This window comes from Heterodontus francisci, chromosome 8 (assembly GCF_036365525.1).
Source record: "Heterodontus francisci isolate sHetFra1 chromosome 8, sHetFra1.hap1, whole genome shotgun sequence".
Taxonomy (NCBI): Eukaryota; Metazoa; Chordata; class Chondrichthyes; order Heterodontiformes; family Heterodontidae; genus Heterodontus; species Heterodontus francisci.
The window spans coordinates 75,520,011-75,541,897 of NC_090378.1; the positions used below are offsets into that span (position 1 = coordinate 75,520,011).

At 44.9% G+C, this 21,887-nt stretch overlaps 1 protein-coding gene across 1 annotated transcript in view; it reads left to right on the top strand.

The window, feature by feature from the left end:
* LOC137372919 (cytosolic phospholipase A2-like) overlaps positions 1–21,887 on the top strand; it is a 170,760-nt gene that overhangs the window by 79,769 nt on the left and 69,104 nt on the right. Inside the window, exons 6-8 of the mRNA XM_068037390.1 lie at positions 7,481–7,518; positions 19,584–19,728; positions 21,007–21,143. Coding sequence (XP_067893491.1) covers positions 7,481–7,518; positions 19,584–19,728; positions 21,007–21,143 — 320 coding nt within the window. The remainder of the gene's footprint in view (positions 1–7,480; positions 7,519–19,583; positions 19,729–21,006; positions 21,144–21,887) is intronic.

Consider the following 21,887-nt stretch of genomic DNA (forward strand, 5'->3'; position numbering starts at 1 on the left):
GAGTAAGGAAAAATGTTGAAATGATGGAATTAAAGACTGTTTATCTGAATGCATGCAGCATTCGTAACAAGATGTATGAATTGATGGCACAGATAGAAATAAATGGGTATATGATAGCCGTTACAGAGACATGGTTGCAAGATGACCAAGGCTGGGAACTGAATAACCAAGGGTATTTGACATTTTGGAAGGATAGGAAGAAAGAAAAAGGAGGTGGGTTAGCTCTGTTAATAAAGGATGAGATCAGTACTGTAGTGAGAAATGATCTTGGCTCGGAACATCAAAATGTAGCAGCAGTTTGGGTGGAGATAAGAAATAGCAAAGGAAAGAAGTCACTGGTGGAAGTAGTTTATAGGCCCCCGAACAGTAGTTACATTGTAGGGCAGAGTATAAATCAAAAAATAATTGGGGATTGTAAGAAAGGTACTGCAATAATCCTGGATGATTTTAATCTTCATATCGATTGGACAAATCAAATTGGCAAAGGTAGCAGCGAGGATGCGTTCATAGGCCGGAATTTTATGCCCCCCCCCCACCCCACACAAAGTGCGGGCTGGTGGCGAGGGGTGGTGTGGGGGGAGCGGTGGCCACTGCTGGGATTGCATCCAGTCAGCAGAGGACCGTAGACATCGGCCTCCATAAAAGTGAGTGAGGTTTCTGGCCTTGCTGGGGACAATCGGCTGGGCCCTGGTGAGGGGGGTGGGGGTTGTTCAGGAGGGCTGGGGGAGGTACTGCAGCTGGGGTGGCTTGTGCAGCTGGGGGAGCCCTCTGGGGCGCAGGGTAAAATACCAGTGGCAGTGAGAGGAGCCTCATAGAATTGCAGTGGGGGCAGGAAGGCAACGGAAATGGCACCCCCTGTGTCCCACACAATTTTACACCCCCACCTCCTGCCCACTCCCATGGGAGGGTGTAAAATTCCGGCCCATGAAAGAAAAGCAATATATGTCCAAGTCAAGGTGACGTGTGACTTCGGTCGGGTCTCCGAGGCAATGGTATTCTACAATCTTGCTGCTCTTCTCCTTCCTGTTTGTAAAGGTTGGAGGGGAGGGAGATGTTTTTAAAGTAACTATGGTGAGTTGCTGATGTGCATCCTTTAGGTAGTACATGCTGCAGCCAAGCCACAGTACAAGTCCCAGAACAAGTCTGAGGCAATGGTAAGCAGGAGGATTAGGAGGAGGACGAAAATTTAGTGTCTACATAAAACGTGGCCACTTGGGTGACATTCTGGAGGGCAGCCTGTAGTCATAGAATCATACCACAACAGACGTCAATGAGTTCTGGGTGGAGAAGAGGAAACTGGGGATGAAAGAAGCATATAATAAAACAAAGATCAGTAAGATAGAAAAAACAAGATAGGAAAGAATGAGATCTCACTTTTATCAAATGCCTAGCAATGACCACAAGGTAGTAACTCAACTGAATCATCCAATTTAACCAGGAGTTATTGGGTTTTGTTTGTTTTCTTCAGCCACAGCTCAGCCAGTGCCTGCTCCAGATTAAATGTGTCCTGATGTGAGAGTATACTATCAAGTGTAGTATGATTACAGAGAGTAGCCTATAAGGCAAGCAAGTGGTTGTATAGTTAAATGGGATCCTATGTTTTTATTCCTTCATGGGATATGGCAAAGCCAGCATTTATTGCCCTTTCCTAATTGCCCTTGAGAAGGTGGTGGTGAGCCACATTCTTGAATTGCTACAGTCCATGTGGTGAAGGTACTCCCTGTTAGGTAGAGATTCCCAGAATTTTGACCCAGCAACAATGAAGGAATGGCGATATGCTTACAAGTCAGGATAATGCGTGACTTGGAGCGGAACCTGAAAGTAGTGGTGTTCCCATGCACCTGGTGGCCTTGTCCTTCTAGGCGACAGAGGTTGTGCGTCCAGGAGGTGCTGTTGAAGAAGCCTTTCTGCAGTGCATCTTGTAGGTGGTACACACTGCAGCCACTGTGCACCGGTGGTAGACGGAGTGAATGTTGAAGGTAGTGAATGGGGTGTCGATCAAGCAGGCTGCTTTGCCAGGATGGTGTTGAGCATCTTGAGTGTTTTTGGAGCTGCACTCATCCAGGCAAGTAGAGTGTATTCCATCACGCTCCTGACTTGTGCCTTGTAGATGGTGGACAGGCTTTAGGGAGTCAGGAGTGAGTTACCCACCCCCGAAAAAATCCCAGCCTCTGACATGCTCTGGTAGCCACAGTGTATATTTGGGTTGTCCAGTTAAGTTTCTGTTCAATAGTACGCCCCAGGAAGTTGTTGGTGAGGGATTGTTACTTTCTCTCTTGTTGGAGGTGATCATTGCCTGGCATGAATGTTACTTGTCACTTATCAGCTCAGGCTGAATATTGGGGCGGGCCCGGACTACTTCATTATCTGAGGAGTTGCGAATGGAACTGAACACTGTGTACTCATCAGTGAATTTCCTCAGTATTGACCTTATGTTGGAGGACAGGTCATTGATGAAGCAGCTGAAGATGGGCCTAGCCATGTCCTGGGGCTGAGATGATTGGCTCCAACAACCGCAAGCATCATCCTTTGTGCTAGGTATGACTCCAACCAGTGGAGATTTTATCCCAGATTCCCATTGTGCTGCCACACTCAGTCAAATGCTTCATGTCGGGGCAGACACTCTGGCCTCTGGAATTCAGCAGTTTTGTCCATGTTTGGACTAAGGCTGTAATGAGATCACAAGCTGAGTGGTCCTGATGGAATCCAAACTGGGCATCAGTGCGCATATTATTACTGAGTAAGTGCTGTTTGGTGGCACTGTCAATGACCCCTTCCATCACTTTGCTGATGATTGAGAGTAGACTGATGGGGTGGTAATTGGCCAGTTTGGATTTATCCTGCTTCTTCTGGACAAGACGTACCTGGGCAATTTTTCACAGTGTTGTAGCTGTACTGGAGCAGCTTGCCTAAGGGTGTGTTTAGATCTGGAGAACAAGTCTTCAGCACTCCAATGGGATGTTGTCAGGGCCCGTAGCGTTTGTTGTAGCCAGTACACTGAGCCATTTCTTGCTGTCACGTAGCGTGAATCAAATTTGGCTGAAGACAGACATCTATGATGCTGGGAACCTCAGGAGGAGGCCGAGATGGATCATCCATTTGGCATTTCTGGCTGAAGGTTGTTGTAAATACCTCAGCCTTATCTTTTGAACTCGTGTACTGGGCTCCACCATAATTGAGGATGGGGATGTTCATGGAGCTTCCTTCTCCAGTTCGTTGCTAATTGTCCACTACCATTCACGACTGGATGTGACAAGAGTGCAGAGATTTGATCTGATCTTAGGTTTTGGGATCGCTTTGCTTCATCTGTAGCATGCTGCTTCTGCTGTTTAGCATGCAAGTAGTCCTGCGTTGTGGCTTCACCAGATTGACAAATTATTTTTAGTTATGCCTGGTGCTGCTCCTGGCATGCTCTTCTCACTCCTTATTGAAGCATGGGCTGTTCTCCTGGCTTGATGGTAAGAGTAAAGTGAGGGATATGCTGGGCCATGAGGTTACAGATTGCAATTGACTGCAAGTCTGCTGCTGCTGATGGCCTACAGCACCTCATGGATGCCTAGTTTTGAGCTGCTAGATCCATTCGGAATCTATCCCATTTAGTATGCTGGCAGTGCCACATAACACAATGGAGTGCATCCTTAGTGTGAGGACAGGACTTTGTCTCCACAAGGACTGTGTGGTGATCACTCCTACCAAGACTAACATGAAAAGCTGCATCTGTGACAAGTATTTTGGCGAGGATGAGGACAAGTAGGTTTTTTCCCTTGTGTTGGTTATCTCTCCACCTGCCGCAGGCCCACTCTGGCAAATATTTCCTTCAGGACTTTGCCAACTCAATCAGGAGTGGTGCATCTGAGCCACTTCTGGTGATGGATGTTATAGTCTTCCAGTATATTGAAGCTGTTAGCTCTAGCATTCTAATTAGCAGGTCTGCAGCTTCAGGTTAGAAAGAGGGAGAAAGGAAATTAGCATGGAATAGAAACAGAGAAGTACGGAGCATAAGATAAAGTAAGGTGTGATCAGAAATAAAAACAAGAAATGCTGGAAATACTCAGCAGGTCTGGCAGCATCTGTGGAGAGAGAAGCAGAGTTAACACTTCAGGTCAGTGACCCTTCTTCAGAACTAGCAAATATTAGAAATGTAAAAGGTTATAAGCAAGTAAAGCGGGGGTGGGGCAAGAGATAACAAAGGAGAAGGTTTAATTAGGACAAGGTCACAGAATAGCTGACCAGAAGGTCGTGGAGCAAAGGCAAACAATATGTTAATGGTGTGTTGAAAGACAAAGCATTAGTCCAGATAGGGTGTTAATGTTAATAATGAAAATTGAACAGCTGCAAGTACAAACATGAAAAAAAAACAGTGGGTAAGCACGAAGGGATCGTTCCCTCTGTGACACCCTGGTCCACTCCTCCATTACCCCCACCACCTCGTCCCCTTCCCATGGCACCTTCACCTGCAAACGCAGGAGGTGTAATACCTACCCATTTACCACCTCCTCCTCACTTTCCCAGGCCCCAAACACATCTTTCAGGTGAAGCAGTGATTTATTTGTACTTCTTTCAATGTAGTATACTGTATTTGCTGCTCACAATGTGGTCTCCTCTACATTGGGGAGACCAAACGCAGACTGGGTGACCGCTTTGCGGAACACTTCCGCTCATTCCGCAAGCAGGACCCCAAGCTTCCGGTTGCTTGCCATTTCAACACTCCCCCCTGCTCTCATGCTCACATCTCTGTCCTGGGATTGCTGCAGTGTTCCAGTGAACATCAACGCAAGCTCGAGGAACAGCATCTCATCTACCGATTAGGCACACTACAGCCTGCCGGACTGAACATTGAGTTCAATAATTTCAGAGCCTGACTGGCCCCCATTTTACTTTCATTTTTAGTTTTTTTTTCTTTTCCCTTTTTTGTTTTATAATTTTTTTTGTATTTATTTTATTTTATTTCATCTTAGTTTGTTCAGTTTGCTTACCCATTGTTTTTTTTCATGTTTGTACTTGCGGCTGTTCAATATTCAGTCCGTTAACACCCTATCTGTACTAATGCTTTGTCTTTCAACACACCATTAACATATTGTTTGTCTTTGCTCCACGACCTTCTGGTCAGCTATTCTGTGACCTTGTCCTATTTACACCTTCTCCTTTGTTATCTCTTGCCCCACCCCCTCTTTACTTGCTTATAACCTTTTACATTTCTAATATTTGCTAGTTCTGAAGAAGGATCACTGACCTGAAATGTTAACTCTGCTTCTCTCTCCACAGATGCTGCCAGAACTGCTGAGTATTTTCAACATTTCTTGTTTTTATTTCAGATTTCCAGCATCTGCTGTATTTTGCTTTTAATTAAGGTGTGATCAGCGTTTGGTTCAGAGTAGGAGGGGAGATGAATATAATGAAGAGTCTGAGGGAGGTAAAGCACAGTTTGAATTGGAAAAAGCATATGGACAAAATGTGGGTGAACAATTTAACAGTTATAATTGTGAGAACTTAATTTTGCCAAAAGACATTCATATAGCTTCTCTACAACGAATTCAGTACATGCAGAGCAATTTGTAAAGTGGGAAGGGAATGGACCAGTCTAACCCTTTTCTTTCCCAGGACTCAAAACTATGGAATTCTATTCCCCTTTCAGACTATCCTTACTCCGATAATCCATAAGTCTTTAAAGCTAAGCTTGACGTTGCCTAACCCTTACTTCTGGATGTATTTTACCTTCTCAGTGTTTCTCAGCTACAGTGGTGGTCTTCATTGTAGGCATTTTAAAGAAAATAGAGGAGTGAAGTTGGAAGAGAAGCTCCAACTTCAGGAGAAAACTAGCTGATCATTGTCTATTATTTCTTGGTAACAGAATGGAATAAGAATGTGGCAGTACTGAGTAAGACTTTGAATCGTAGAAACACCAGTTGACGACGTATTGAATAAATATGGTAATTGCCTTCAAAGTGGCCTTATTTGAATTTCTGGCTGGAATAAGCTCTGAAACCACCTGATCTCCAGGAACATCAGAGCATTTTTCAATCATTTTTCCTCAAAAAAAAAGCTATAACTGAAACCGCAAGCATTCACTTCATCTGCAAGTGCTCATTGATGCATCCCTTCAGTCATCTGTCATCCATGACAAAACATTTCTTTTCATCATTTATTACCTGCTTTTTCCAAAATACGTTTCCTTCCTGTCTCATTTAAGAAAGTTGATATCAAGATGTAAACCTTTAGTTTTGAGGAGAGGCTTGGGATACGGGGGCAATTTCCATTGGAGCAGCGAAGGCTTAGGTATTTAATTGGAGGTTTTTAAAATTATGAAGGACTTTGACAGGATGAAAGAGACTGTTTTATCTGATTGGGAAGTCAGTGATGAAATATTTGATTTAAAATTGCCATTAAGAAAGTGAATTGAAAGGTTACTATAAATTATGTTCCTCGGAGTTGCACATTGGAATGCTTTGCCTTGGGCTTGTTGAGGCAAGTGGCCGTTGCATTTTTTAAAAAAGCAAACACTGGATAAGCATTTGAAGCAGTGAAAGAGAGCAGGGCATTGAGAATAGTTTTGGATTTCTCTGGAAAAGAACAGACTTAAACAAAGGGTCAAATGACATCCTTCTGTGCTGCAAACTTATTTGGTTGTTACCCAAAATTTAGGTCACTTTCTGGGTCTGGCAGCATTCAGCATCCCAGGTCTCTTGCCAAAGCCAGGATGTATCCTGTTGCTGGGAGATATTTGAGAGAAGCTCAAATTAACCTCTCTCTCTCTCTCTCTCTCTCACTCTCTCTCTCTCTCTCTCTCTCTCTCTCTCTCTCTCATATAAGAATTCTGCGCGATAATTAGAAGTAATTATAACTAATTCTTCAGTCTTGTTTCACAGTTGCAGCTTATTCTTACAGACCTGTGGAGCTGGTGAATTATTTCTTGTCTCAGTTTGATCTGGTCAAGGTTTCAGCTCTTGATGGATCTGCATCCAGGATCGGGGAGGGAGGATGGTGGGAGGGCATTTTTTAAATACTTTGTTAATTGCCCATTTGGCTCCATGCAACTTTAAGTTGTAAAAACTGGAAGCTTCTGGGATCAATTCCTGTTCTGCTGATTTGCAGATCTCAGCTGGAGCAGCAGTAGAGGGCACTACAGGATGGCCTCAGCAGCCTGGTCTATGGATATGAAAAATCAGCCAGTGTCCCCACTTTCAATTACTCCCGAATAACTCTGCTAAAAGTGCATATGTGTGAGTGTTGAGTAATTGGGCATGCCCCGATGCATTCTGTGGTAGAATAGCCTGCCAGGACTTGCTGTCCCAGTTTATGCCCCAGTTTGGAAACCACAGCTATCAGCAGATGGGGAGAAAATTTTAAAACAATTATGATTTTGCTCAGTTGGCTTTCAGTTCCCAGTATACCTCAGTTGCCACAGACACTTATAGGTGATTGTTACGCTGCACCTCTGACTCCAGACTCCATACTAATCACTTCATTTAATTTTTTCCAGGTGACCACTGTATTTTTGGACATGTATTTAGAAGTTTGGTACGTATCCTGATAAAACTGAAGTTTACAGACAAGCTCTCTTTGTGATTGAATGTGAAAACTAGATGTGATTGCTTTAAATATATATATCAGTAATTTCCATGGTGGATCCCTGATCTCCTGCTGTAACCTGAACAGAAGAGCAGCAGAGACTCTGGAAAAATGGTGCAAATTGTCATTTGTGCCGTTTCTCCATGGTTTCTGCCAAAGTTACGGCAGTCAATCGAGGAACCCCTGTGGAAATTCTAACTCGTGCTCTATGAAGGATGCAAGTATTTTGAAAGAGCAGAGAAAGACTTTTAAGACATAATAAACTTGCCTTTTATGTTTGATCTCAATCCCATGTACCCACCTTCTTACAATATGGAATTACCTGTTGTACAGGGCATTGGTGAGACCACACCTGGAGTGATATACTTGCATTGGAGGCAGTTCAGAGAAGGTTCATTAGGTTTTTATTTATTTATTTAGAGATGCAGCACTGAAACAGGCCCTTCGGCCCACCGAGTCTGTGCCGAACATCAACCACCCATTTATACTAATCCTACATTAATCCCATATTCCTACCACATCCCCACCTTCCCTCAATTCCCCTACCACCTACCTATACTAGGGGCAATTTATAATGGCCAATTTACCTATCAACCTGCAGGTCTTTGGCTGTGGGAGGAAACCGGAGCATCCGGCAAAAACCCACACGGTCACAGGGAGAACTTGCAAACTCCGCACAGGCAGTAACCAGAATCGAACCTGGGTCGCTGGAGCTGTGAGGCTGCGGTGCTAACCACTGCGCCACTGTGCCGCCCTACTGCGCCACTGTGCCACTCTAATGCGCCACTGTGCCGCCCTATTGCGGTTGATTCCAGGGATGAAGGTGTTGTCTTACGAGAAAAGGTTGAGCAGGTTGGGCCTATACTCGTTGGAGTTTAGAAGAGTGAGAGCTGATCGTTTTGAAACATATAAGATTCTGAAGCGGTTTAACAGGATAGATGCTGAGAGGATGTTTCCCCTCGTGGGGGAATCTAGAACTAGGGGGCATAGTTTCAAAATAAGGGGTCTCCCATTTAAGACAGAGATGAGCAGATATTTCTTCCCTGTGGATTGTTAATCTTTGAAATTCTCTTCCCCAGAAAGCAGTGGAGGATGGGCCATTGAATATACTCAAGGCTGAGCTGGACAGATTTTTGATCTACAAGGGAGTCGAAGGTTATTGGTGGTGTGGGGGGGGGGGGAGGCGGCAGGGCAGCGGGGTAGGCAGGAAGTGGAGTTGTGGCCACAATCAGATCAGCAATCTTATTGAATGGTGGAGCAGGCTCAATGGGCCAAAAGGCCTACTCCTGCTCCTATTTCTTCTGTTGTTTTGTTCTTATGTTCACCATGTCCGGTGACAGGGATATACCGCAGGGCAAAAATTATAGCTGGGGGAAAGGAAATTATGATGCGATTAGGCAAGATTTAGGATGCGTAGGATGGGGAAGGAAACTGCAGGGGATGGGAACAATCGAAATGTGGAGCTTATTCAAGGAGCAGCTACTGCGTGTCCTTGATAAGTATGTACCTGTGAGGCAGGGAGGAAGTTGTTGAGCGAGGGAGCCGTGGTTTACTAAAGAAGTTGAAGCGCTTGTCAAGAGGAAGAAGAAGGCTTATGTTAGGATGAGATGTGAAGGCTCAGTTAGGGCGCTTGAGAGTTACAAGCTAGCCAGGAAGGATCTAAAGGGAGAGCTAAGAAGAGCAAGGAGAGGACACGAGGTCATTGGCGGATAGGATCAGGGAAAACCCTAAGGCTTTCTATAGGTATATCAGGAATAAAAGAATGACGAGAGTTAGATTAGGGCCAATCAAGGATAGTAGTGGGAAGTTGTGTGTGGAATCAGAGGAGGTAGGGGAAGTGTTAAATGAATATTTTGCGTCAGTATTTACAGTAGGGAAAGAAAATGTTGTCGAGGAGAATACTGAGATTCAGGCTACTAGGCTAGATGGGATTGAGGTTCACAAGGAGGAGGTGTTAGCAATTTTGGAAAGTGTGAAAATAGATAAATCCCCTGGGCCAGATGGGATTTATCCTAGGATTCTCTGGGAAGCTAGGGAGGAGATTGCAGAGCCTTTGTCCTTGATCTTTATGTCGTCATTGTCGACAGGAATAGTGCCGGAAGACTGGAGGATAGCAAATGTTGTCCCCTTGTTCAAGAAGGGGAGTAGAGACAGCCCTGGTAATTATAGACCTGTGAGCCTTACTTCGGTTGTGGGTAAAATGTTGGAAAAGGTTATAAGAGATAGGATTTATAATCATCTTGAAAAGAATAAGTTCATTAGCGATAGTCAGCACGGTTTTGTGACGGGTAGGTCGTGCCTCACAAACCTTATTGAGTTTTTCGAGAAGGTAACCAAACAGGTGGATGAGGGTAAAGCAGTGGATGTGGTGTATATGGATTTCAGTAAGGCGTTTGATAAGGTTCCCCACGGTAGGCTATTGCAGAAAATATGGAAGTATGGGGTTGAAGGTGATTTAGAGCTTTGGATCAGAAATTGGCTAGCTGAAAGAAGACAGAGGGTGGTGGTTGATGGCAAATGTTCATCCTGGAGTTTAGTTACTAGTGGTGTACCGCAAGGATCTGTTTTGGGGCCACTGCTGTTTGTCATTTTTATAAATGCCCTGGAAGAGGGTGTAGAAGGGTGGGTTAGTAAATTTGCGGATGACACTAAGGTCAGTGGAGTTGTGGATAGTGCCAAAGGATGTTGTAGGGTACAGAGGGACATAGGCTGCAGAGCTGGGCTGAGAGATGGCATATGGAGTTTAATGCGGAAAAGTGCGAGGTGATTCACTTTGGAAGGAGTAACAGGAATGCAGAGTACTGGGCTAATGGGAAGATTCTTGGTAGTGTAGATGAACAGAGAGATCTTGGTGTCCAGGTGCATAAATCCCTGAAGGTTGCTACCCAGGTTAATAGGGCTGTTAAGAAGGCATATGGTGTGTTAGCTTTTATTAGTAGGGGGATCGAGTTTCGGAGCCATGAGGTCATGCTGCAGCTGTACTAAACTCTGGTGAGACCGCACCTGGAGTATTGCGTGCAGTTCTGGTCACCGCATTATAGGAAGGATGTGGAAGCTATGGAAAGGGTGCAGAGGAGATTTACTAGGATGTTGCCTGGTATGGAGGGAAGGTCTTACGAGGAAAGGCTGAGGGACTTGAGGTTTTCGTTGGAGAGAAGGAGGAGGAGAGGTGACTTAATAGAGACATATAAGATAATCAGAGGGTTGGATAGGGTGGATAGTGAGAGTCTTTTTCCTCGGATGGTGATGGCAAACACGAGGGGACATAGCTTTAAGTTGAGGGGTGATAGATATAGGACAGATGTCAGAGGTAGTTTCTTTACTCAGAGAGTAGTAGGGGCGTGGAACGCCCTGCCTGCAACAGTAGTAGACTCGCCAACTTTAAGGGCATTTAAGTGGTCATTGGATAGATATATGGATGAAAATGGAATAGTGTAGGTCAGATGGTTTCACAGGTCGGCGTAACATCGAGGGCCGAAGGGCCTGTACTGCGCTGTAATGTTCTAATTCTAATGTCGGCTCATGTGAAGATTGAGCATGTTATTCAGGTGCTAAAGGGCTGTGGACAATATCCAGGACTGAGGCTTGCCTTTAGGAGAGGCAGCTGAGAAAACTGAGCCAATATATCATACAAGTTGATCTCCTGTGGTGCTGCACAAGGGAAGACAAGTCAAAGTGGAGTGGGGATAGAGGTCAGGATAATTTAACCAGGGTGAGCAGACTTAATTCAGGCGTCATTTTGAAGTCATACATTTTGTCCTTATTTTAAGATTTTCTGTGTCCAAGGAATGGACACACCTGGAGACACACCTTATAATGGAAGCTACCAATGTGGAGGGGAGGGGAAATGGTAGTGTGGAGATGGGGAGAGATAAGGTGCATAAGGGATGTGGAAAGATAGAGGAGGAGGGAGATAAGAGAAGGGAAGGGAGGAAAGGAATGTGAGAAAGGGGTCAGGAGATAGCAGGAGTGAGGGAGTTAAAGGAGGGAATGAAGTATGGAATTTGACTCTAGGGTGAAAGGGAGAGTGAGAGTAGGGAAAGGGAGGAAGTTGGGAGTGCATTGTTGTGACCATGTGAAACAGGCATGTGAGGCAGAGAGAATGAGATGTGGTACTCCATGTAAAAAGCAGGAGGTGGAAAAAACATCATTTAGTAGGAACAAATAGAGTTTGGTTTAGCGAGACATTAATTTTTAAGGTAATATTTAAGTCCCAGATTTAGTCATTTAAACTTTATTTACCTGACAAAAAAAAATGAGTTGAAGAAAAAATAACCTGTGCTAGGAATTTTTAAGAGTTGCTCCTGTTTCACCATCATAACTTCACCGGAAGTAGGTGAAACAGGAAGTTCTCCAAGGAAATGGCAGGGATTGGTCTGTCAAATTAATTCCACAGGCAACCTGTGGCCAAATTGTGTAGATACAGTGCAATGTTTACATAGGAGAAGCACAGAGGACAAGAATTGGATAAGGCCCAAAAACAGGCATGGAGATCGTGATAAACAATTAATCCATGCCCATTCCTTCTGATGTAGGCAGCACACAAACTTTGTGCATCCCAGTGCTAAATGCACTGTTAAGTTGCTGGACGACTTATCAGGGGACCTAGGTTTGTGCGAAGCTAGCATCACCTAAAGCCAGTCTGCACCTCCTAAAGGGGAGGTGCATTCTGGCTGCAGCAGGTACTGAAAGTGGCTGTGGAAGACATGCTGAGCAGGAAGAAGAGTAAATGTGGTGCAACAGGGTAGAGAGCGTGCTCCAAGGTTCTCCAAGGAGCATTAGAGGCCTTGACGCTGGAGGTGGACAGGAGGAGAGAGGTTCTGTATCCACGGTGGACCAGGAAACACTCCAGACAGACACTGTGAAGGCAGTGGGAGCAGATAACCATTGCTGTCAATGCCAGCAGTCTGGCCCCAAGGACCAGGAGGTGGTACCAAAAGAAATTCAATGACCTCACACAGTTGGTCAAGGTCAGTGAAGGCTTCTTAAATGCCATATCCTTACAACTGAAACACGAGTTTCACACAGTACTCCATTCACTACACCTCCTTCACTCACCTAACAGCAATTTCTCTTAAGAATGACTCATACATCATATTAATAGCCTCACTTCACCGTCACACACTTAGCACTCCTGCAAGCTTCAAATCTCACAGCTTGCACACACTACCAGCCATTCAACTGTGGCAGGCACACCACCAAAACACATTGACCAGAATTTTACGCCCCAGGCCAATAGAGGCCCTAAAGTGGCCAATTAATTGCCACTTAAGGGCCTCCTCGTGCCGCCGCTGATATTTTACCAGCGGCGGGCGGGCGCTTCGACAGCTGAGGAGGTCTCCCAGTAATACTTGGCGGCCTCCTTGCAGTGGTGGGGGTGGAGGGAACCCTCCTGATCGGGCACCCTGTACCCCACAAAGGGCTGCACCTGCTAAAGCACCTCCCCCTGCCCTTCTGATTGACCCACACCCCCTCGCCGGGGCCCAGCCCGGCAAGGCCCGAAACCCCACTTATCTTTTTCAGGGCCAGTCTCCATGCCACTCCTCTGGCTGGATGCAGTACCAGCAGTGGCCACTGCTCCCAGTGACGCTGCTAGGACTGAAGAGCTGCCAGCCTGCTGATTGGCCTGCAGCTCTTGGTATCAGAGGTCCCTCCCAAGGCCAGTTAAGGGCCTGGGCCACGCAAAATCGCTGTGTGGCTTCCAGGCCCGGCGGAGGTGAGCTCGCCACCAACTTTTAAGCCGGTGGGCGGGGTCTCCGCCTCCACGCAAAATTCCAGCCATTGCACCACATGCACTGACACACTTCCCTCTCTTTTGTTGGACAAGTAGCGCACAACTACAAGCAGCAGAAACTAGCCAGCGGGGAGCAGGCAAGGATTTATCATCTTGCCCCACAGGAGGAGACTGTGCTCACCATCATTAGAGTGGCCATGACTGAGGCCTTGGTCAACAGCGGGGATGAAATCATCGAAGATGATCGCGTGTTCCTATCTAATCCTCCTTCTCAACTCCCATTTCCTCCTCATCCCACAGTCTCTCCTGATTTATAAGCTGTAGATGGTGTAAGCACCACTCTTCTTTTCCCCTCACATCCCTGACCATAACCCTATGCTTGTGCCTTTCTCCTTTCAGATAACCAAGAACTGCCACCTGGTCAAGCAGCGGTGCAGGAGCTTGAAGTACAAGAGGAATAAGAGATTGATGATGATGAAACAGTATCATTTGATCTCACACTCACAGCCTCCAGCTCAGATACTGATACTGTGTATACTTTATAAGGTAACATTGAGGTGAAATCTGCACGTGGTGACTCAGTGGACGCAAGTGCCCTGAAACCAGGGAAGGGGGAAAAGATCGTGCAGGTGCCAGTCCCCTGGAGGGCAATGTCGTACACAACTTCTGCTGCAAAGGACTCCGATGAGGATTTCGATGAGGCATCACACAGAAAAAGGCACAATGAAATGCTTGCTGCTTTGGCAGGCTTGCCAGAAAGCCTGCTGTTACTGTCAAGGAGCATGGAGGAAACTGGCACAGGGCATTGCACAGAGCTTGGAGACTGGCACAGGGCATTGCACAGAGCTTGGAGCCCATCCTTTCCAATGTGGAAGTGGTAGCCAACTCCATGAGAACACTTGCAAACCAACCATAATGCAGTATCTGATGGTCGGTGTCTCAGCATCCATTGCAGCATAAGCAGAGGCCACTCAAAATTTGAGTTCTGCAGTGGAAGCTCAGATTAAAGTCATACAATCTCAGCTGGTTAACATGCAAGCTAAGCTTGGTGCCACACAGGCTCAGACTGTTGCCATCATGGTTGTAGATGGTATTGCTCATAGGGACTTTCAGGGTCTCAACAGTTCAGGAATCTATCCTCCAGCAGATTACTAGGGTTGCTGAGGCTTCTCTGGGGAAGTGGCAGTGGCTCCATGGAGCATGAACCTGCTGTCCTTGCTCAGGATAACAGCATTCGTTCTCCCTCCCCTGTCACTCTGTCACCCTTGCTGTTGCCTGACAGCCAGCCCAGACTGCTGCCACCCATGTCGAGGTGATGCAGTCCGAAGCCAGGACTTCTAGCACCAGAGCTGCTTGAGGTTGTCCTTCGAGACCATCTGCAGTGTCTCACTGAAAATCAGCAGCCTTCCAGCAGCCATGCTACAGCCACTGGGGTAACACTGCACAGGAGCACTAGGACAGGCCAAGGCACACGAAAGACTGACACTAAGGGAATGCACAAGGGTGACTGGATGACTTTTGGATGGAGTATTGGATGGTTTGTATGATAAAGTTGGTTTGGAATGGTTGTTTTGTGGTGGTTTTTATATCAGCATTATGGCCAAGAGGATGCTGTGATGGTCAGTGACAGAGGGAAGGTGAGGTTTGGGACTTTTGTTGAATGGAGAATTGGTGTTGTGTTCACTGGTACAGCAGTTGGATGAGCCAGTCACACAAAGCCCGACTGGAAAGGGTATGTGTTGTTTTCCTCCTCCCTTTCTCCTGTTCTTCCTCTTCCTCCTCCTCTTTCTCTTCCACTGCTTGCCTTATACATAGTAGCAAGGGCTGTGCCCTCATTTATGACAAGATTGTGGATGATAAGAGACCAAGATGAATTGTGGTACGTGCTCTGGTGAGTACTGCATGGCTCCTCCAGATCAGTCCAGGCAACAGAAGTGTTACTTGACCAACCCAGTGGTCTGTTCAGTAATGTCTCTTGTGGCAGCTTGGCTCTCATTGTATGCATGCTGCCCATGTGCGGTTAGGTTGTGCACCGGAGTCATGAGCCAGGCAGTCAGCAGATAGCCCTTGTCGTCCAGCAGCCATGTTGACATGGTGGCTCAAATACTGATGGAACAGCGGACTAGCACAGAATAACGGCATCTTGACTGCTGCTAGGATACATCCACCTGCATGATTTGCTGAGCATGGTCGCACACCAACTGCACATTCAGGGAGTGGAAGCCTTATCGGTTGCGGTATAGCTCTGCATTTAGATGTATTGCCCATAAAGCCCCGTGTGTGCAGTCAATGGCATCCTGCACCATGGAGAAGCCTGCTATCCTGGTGTAGACATGTGCATGCTCCACCTGCTTCTCTCTGGTCAGAGAGAACTCAATGTACCCCCCTCTCCTGTCATAAAAAGTTTCAGTCACCTCACTTATACAGTAGTTGATGCGAGATGTTGGAGCTGTCGCCTGCTTCAACCTGGAAGGATCTCGATGTGAAGACATTCATGACCATGGTCACTGTCACAGCCACTGGCAGTGCCACCTTCACCCTGCTGTGAGGCTGAAGGTCTGCCTGAAAGAGGTAGCAGATTTCCATGAGCATCTCGTTCTTAAAATGGAGACATCATCCATACTGTCCCTCGCTGAGGTTGAGGTAAGAAAAATGCTCCCTGAAGACCCTGGGTGGATATGGCCATCTGCTGAGAGCCTTTCTCCCACTCCTCTGCCTCTGTCTGTGAACACTTTGCCCTCCTCTGTGTTGTTCAATCTCCCTGTCATGCTGCAGGCCAAGGGAGATAGTAACTACAGCACCAATGACTAGGAGCAAGTGGTCTGACCAGAAACCTTGAAGTAAGAAGCAAGGCCTTCTCCACATGCAACCCCACTCTCTGCCAACTTCATCAACTTTCAACAGCACTAGAAAACTCGCAGCACTTCTACAAACTCAAGCTGAGCCAGTAGAAATCAGTCAGCAACTAGCCTGAAAGTAGTTGATGATCCCTTCAAGCAGTGCTGGTGGAGGCTCCTTCTTGTTGTTCAATGCATGTTCAGCTGTGCACCTTTAAAAGAGGGCATTAGGTAGAGCATTGAGGATGAAAATGGCACTGCTACAATCAAATCAATGTTATACACTGACTGATATCATGATCTGCCTACTCTGTATAAATCCGGACCACACTCCTAATGCTCTCAGCAAAATAACAAAAGTTTGCATGTGCAGCATGGATGACCGGTTTCAACCAAAACGGCACCCATGGCATCAAAATTTTGTAACCACAGAGACTCTTATGTTGCTGGGTGGTAATGAGGGATACTTCTCAGTGATGATCACACAAATTTGTTAAGTTCTCTTTATAGGGGACCTTGTCACGATACAGCTCAAGAAATATACACAAATCTGCTGTGACAACATTGTATATTTTTCTCGAAAATAAGATTTATATTCCAAATAGCCCCACAACTGAAGTCTATGTGAACTTACTGTGGCAGCCAACATGTCAGCTTTTGAATAATTGAACCAAACCTGGCTGATAAATTGCTTTGTACATCTACGTTGCTCCTCTTAAGTAGTTTGAGCTACCACACCCACAGTCTTCAATCTGAACTCTCATTCACATTCTTGTAATCGGTGTATTTTTAGAAGCAGTTCCAGTTATTTTCAATGCATTTTGTTAACCTTCCTCTTCTGGAGAAATTAATTGTTTGCTTTATTAAAACCTAAAGATTAATCTGGTATTTTTGGGTGTGTCTCAATTAGGAAAATGTTTCAATTGTTTATAAGTTTCCTAACCTAAATCTTGCAGGGCTGGGGAAGTTTTGAAAATTTTATTCACTCTTTCTGTTGGTTTGGCTTTAGGCCATCACTTCAGCACTTTTGGGTAAAATCTTGCTATATTCACATGAGAGTGTATAATCCTGTCACATATTGCTGGTCTAGAACTCCTGTAAAACTCCATATTCTATCCTATGACTTTTATAAACCATCCTGTAATTATTCCTCTATCATATTTTAATTTCTGCTTCTTTCTTCCCTTTGAGTATCACTGTGCTTGACATCAAGCCAGTCCTGGTAGTCTGCTCTTAGACCACTACCCATGCAGCTCTTGAGATGGCTACTTGGAGGTGTATGATAATTGCCTGGGCATTGCTCAGCTACTGGATTCCTCCTAAAGCTCTCAGCAGAAACATGCTAAGGGCTCGGTGCCCTCTTTAGATGATGCAGTTAAAACTGATGGTTCAAACTGAACCTGAGACAGTGGCACAAACCTATGTCCTATCACCACACATCTCATGAGACTATTTGGCCCCTGACTCTACGTGCTCTGAGCTTAGTCGTGAGTCTTCTGTGTATTACTTTAGCAAAGGCCTTTTGAAAGTCCAGGGCCGGGATCTTAGCAGCACAGGCTGAGTCCTGACTTCAGGACTAAACATGGGTCCTGAGCTTGTGCGGGCAGAAAGCGGGACCGCAGTGGCAATCTTACTGGCAGCAGCCAATTAAAAGGCCAGTCAGAGGGCTTGCAGCTCTGCAGCCTCGGCAGCACCACCAAGTGAAGTGGCCACTGCAGAGGCTGCAAGGAGAAGGAGGAAGTTCCTCCATCTTGAGGCACCCTCGAAGGGCTGGTAGGAGATTTATTGATGGGCCAGGCAGGCAGGTCCAATTGATCGGAAGGGTGAACCCTCCAGCACTGGTGTCGGGGCCATGGGGACAGGCTTTGCTGCTGGGGTGCCCCTCCTGGGGCCATGGAGCCTCTAGAATGGAAGCCCTCTCTTCCCCTCATCCCCTCCCCCCAACCCACAAACGGAAGGCCACTAGGAGGCCACCTTAATGCAGCTGACAGACTCCCCACGCAGCAGGGGACCATTCCAACACCCAGCAAAATGGCCATCAGTAGGCCAATTAATTAACTTAAAGAGGCGGCTGTTCCCGCTGCTGGGAATAGCCCCTAGCGCTGTCGACACATTGGGCTTCCTTCCTGACGTCTTTTGCTGCTATTTTCCCACCCCTCCCACCTCCCTGCTCATATTCAATGGGCTAGTAAAATCCCAGCCCACGTAAAGTACATCCAATGCAGTACCCTTGTCTATTGTTTTTGTTACTTCTGCAGAAAATTCAATAAGGTTGGCCAAGCAAGACTTTCCCTTTTGAAATAAAAGCAAAATACTGCGGTTGCTGGAAATCTGAAATAAAAATAAAAAGTGCTGGAAATACTCAGCAGGTCTGGCAGCATCTGTGGAGAGAGAAACAGAGTTAACGTTTCAGGTTGATGACCTTTCGTCTTCCCTTTTGAAATTTGTGCTATTTTTGGTTTCTATATGATTTTCTGTTATATCTTTGAGTAAAGATTCCAATATCTTCCCTACCACTAGAGTTAAGCTAACTGGTCCATAGTTCTCTGGATGTATTCTGTCTCCCTTTTTGAATATCGAAATAACAGTATCTGTTTCACCAGTCCTCTGGCACTATTAATTTTAGTGTCTCTGCTATGTCTTCCTTAGCTTCTTTGAGTATGCTCATGTATAATCGATTCAAATCCAAGGTTTTATCCTCTCAAGATTGTCTAGTTTATCAATTATCCCCCCCCCCCCCCCCCCACCTTAAATGTCTTGATACCACTCTTGGTCTTTTCATCTAATATCATGCCCACCTTGTTAGTTCTCCTGGTAAAAAGTGCTGCAAAATAACTATTCGATATTTCAGCCATTTCACTATAATTAACTGGGAATTTATCATGTGCACCCCTTAGTGGCCCTATCTATCTTGATTTTCCTTTTGTTATTTATTTGTCTGTAGAATACTTTCTATTTCTTTTCATAATCTTTGATAATTAATTTAATTTCTCTTCAATCACCTTGTTGATGTTTTTCAAATCTTATCTACGTTCTTTCCCATTGAACTTTTTTTTTCCCACTGTGTGGTTTCAAAGCTGGGTATTTCATTATTGCTGTAGCTGACCCTTTAACATTGGGTAACATGACATCATGTTCACTTTGCCCCAATAGGTGTTGTACCTTTTAGAATGTTGAGACCACTCAGCATTTTTAACTGCTTGGGGCTTAATTTCTTCTTACAAAAGAATTTTATGAAAATGCATTCATGAGGCTACTGTCAGAGGAAATTGAACCCCTATAGTTTGAAGGGTGTAATATAATTTCAGGGTCGAAAGACTACTTGAGCCATTTGAGCTTTTCCCTTTCAATTCTGTTAATGAAAAGATTGTACTGCAACTCTCTCAATCCTCTTGTGGTTTTTGTAACCATATTTAATTGCAATCTCTCCATTTTCCTTTCAGTTCTTCAGCTGATCTGAGATTCAGCATGGCACTCTGTGATGAGGAGAAATCATTCAGGCAGAAGAGAAGAGAAGAAGCCATAAAAGGAATTAAGAACCTTTTGGGTCCAAAGGATTCCATGAATGCACCACAATCAATACGGGAGGTAAAATCTTAGCATGTGATGAATTCTGTTTATTAATAGAGAATTCATCTGTTGTATGATTGCTTCAAGAGTAATATCCCTTTAAGAACTCAGTATGCTAATGAGCTAAGTACCAGGTTGTAGTCATGTGACTAGAAGCCATAGTCACTCTGCAACTGTAACACCCGAGACAAAGGTTCTGTACATAGTTTGCTCTGTATTGTATACACTAATTTAGCTATTAATAAACCTGTTAGAGATCTTCAAGGCACTGGACTCCACATACCTCATCTGCACTGGGGACACTTAGGCTGGGAATTGGCATTCATTATGGAGAATAAGGGTGGGGTTATCAAACTGCTGATGGGATGGGTATATTTTATTACCTGTACAGATCTTTATTCTGGTGTGCTTCATGTTGTGGGAGCCTGACAACAGCATCCTATCCCAGGCTTCTGGTCCATGAGGATTCTTAAAAGAAAAAAAGACTATTTATATAGCAACTTTAATGGACCCAGAGCTTCACAAAGCTCTTTGCAGCCAATTAAGTACATTTAAAATCTAGTCACTATTGGAATGTTGGAAACACATTACATTTGTGGTGATATTTTTACAGAAAAAGTAGCTGTGTTACAGAACATTTCAGCTGAAAGCCTTTGAAATTCACAGATCGTCATTATTCTGAAGTGCTGATTTATATAAAAGCACATCGCAAAAACAGTGATGAAATAAATGACCAAGTTGTCTATTTTTTAGTTATGTTGGTTGAGGGATAACTATTGGCCAGGACACTGGGAAAACCTGCCTGCTCTTCTTTGAATAGTGCCATTGGATCTTTAGGTCCACCTGAGAGGGCAGAAAAGGCCTTAGTTTAACATCTTACCCAAAAAGTAGCACCTTCAACAGTGCAGTACTCCCTCAGTTCTGCACTGAAATGTCAGCCTGGATTAGATGCTCAAGTCTGTGGAGTGGGATTCGAACTCACAACTTTCTGACTCCAAGGCGAGACTCCTATCTCTAGGACACAGCTGACACTTAATGTTATGCTTTCACTCCCACAGTCCTGAGATATTAAGGCTTTAGTTGAATATTTTCCCCCTTCTTATTCAAATACCACAAAATTGAACATTAAATCACAAGTGGAATAACCAGTATTCAATCACAGTATAAAACTCGGCAGCTTACTGATGTACAGTGGTTTCATCATATTGTTAAAGTAGGTTCTGTTTTGTAAGATAACCGCCTAGAATTATACCCAGTACAACTTCTGGAGTGTGAAGTTTTTCGATTGTATTTCAGGTGCCAACTATAGCTATTCTGGGTTCTGGAGGAGGCTTTAGAGCGATGATAGGGTTTTCTGGTGTTATGAAGGCGTTGAAGGAGTCTGGAGTTTTTGACTGTGCAACCTATGTCGCTGGACTCTCAGGCTCCACTTGGTAAGTTCAACATCAAGTAATCTTTCTTAGACATTGTCCCATGAATATAATTGCATTGTGTGAACTGTTAGAAATTTCAAGGCCCTCCCAGTGGCTGAGAGGTAAATACAGCATCTAATGTGATTTTCGGCTGTACAGATCAAATGGACTCCAGATTTGATCTCTTAATGCTGATCTTAGGGTCATTGATGGAAGACGGTACTTTTGGCTTAATGTAAATGAGCTAAGACCACCCTCCTAATCACAATCCTTTCATCTCTACTGGAAACGTGTGGATATTATTGGACTCAGCTGTGATGAGCATCACAGCCAAAAAGCCTATTAACATTCAATGTCCAGGGTCATGAATAAAGAATGGCCACTGGGCAAAATATCAGAGATGCTGGACCTATGGACCCATGCTGAGCTATATAGGCCAGACAGCTATAGGCTATATAGGCACTTTTATATTCTGGAAGACCCACACAAGCACTGCTAGTGTTCTCAAAGTGCAGGTTTTCAGCCTGGAAAGGAAGCATCTGAGAGGTGATCTTATAGATTTGTATAAAATAGTAAGACAGAGGTTTCCAAACTATTGTTACTGTACTGAACTTCAGTGATTTATGCCCCATGCACACAGTCCTCTTCCTAAAAACAGTATTTTTGCATAATTAACGTTCGTATAGATATAACTGAAAACACAGAACATTTCACTGGTTTTGGCATTTTAGCATTTTAATTCTGCTCTCTTAGACTTTTGGGTTT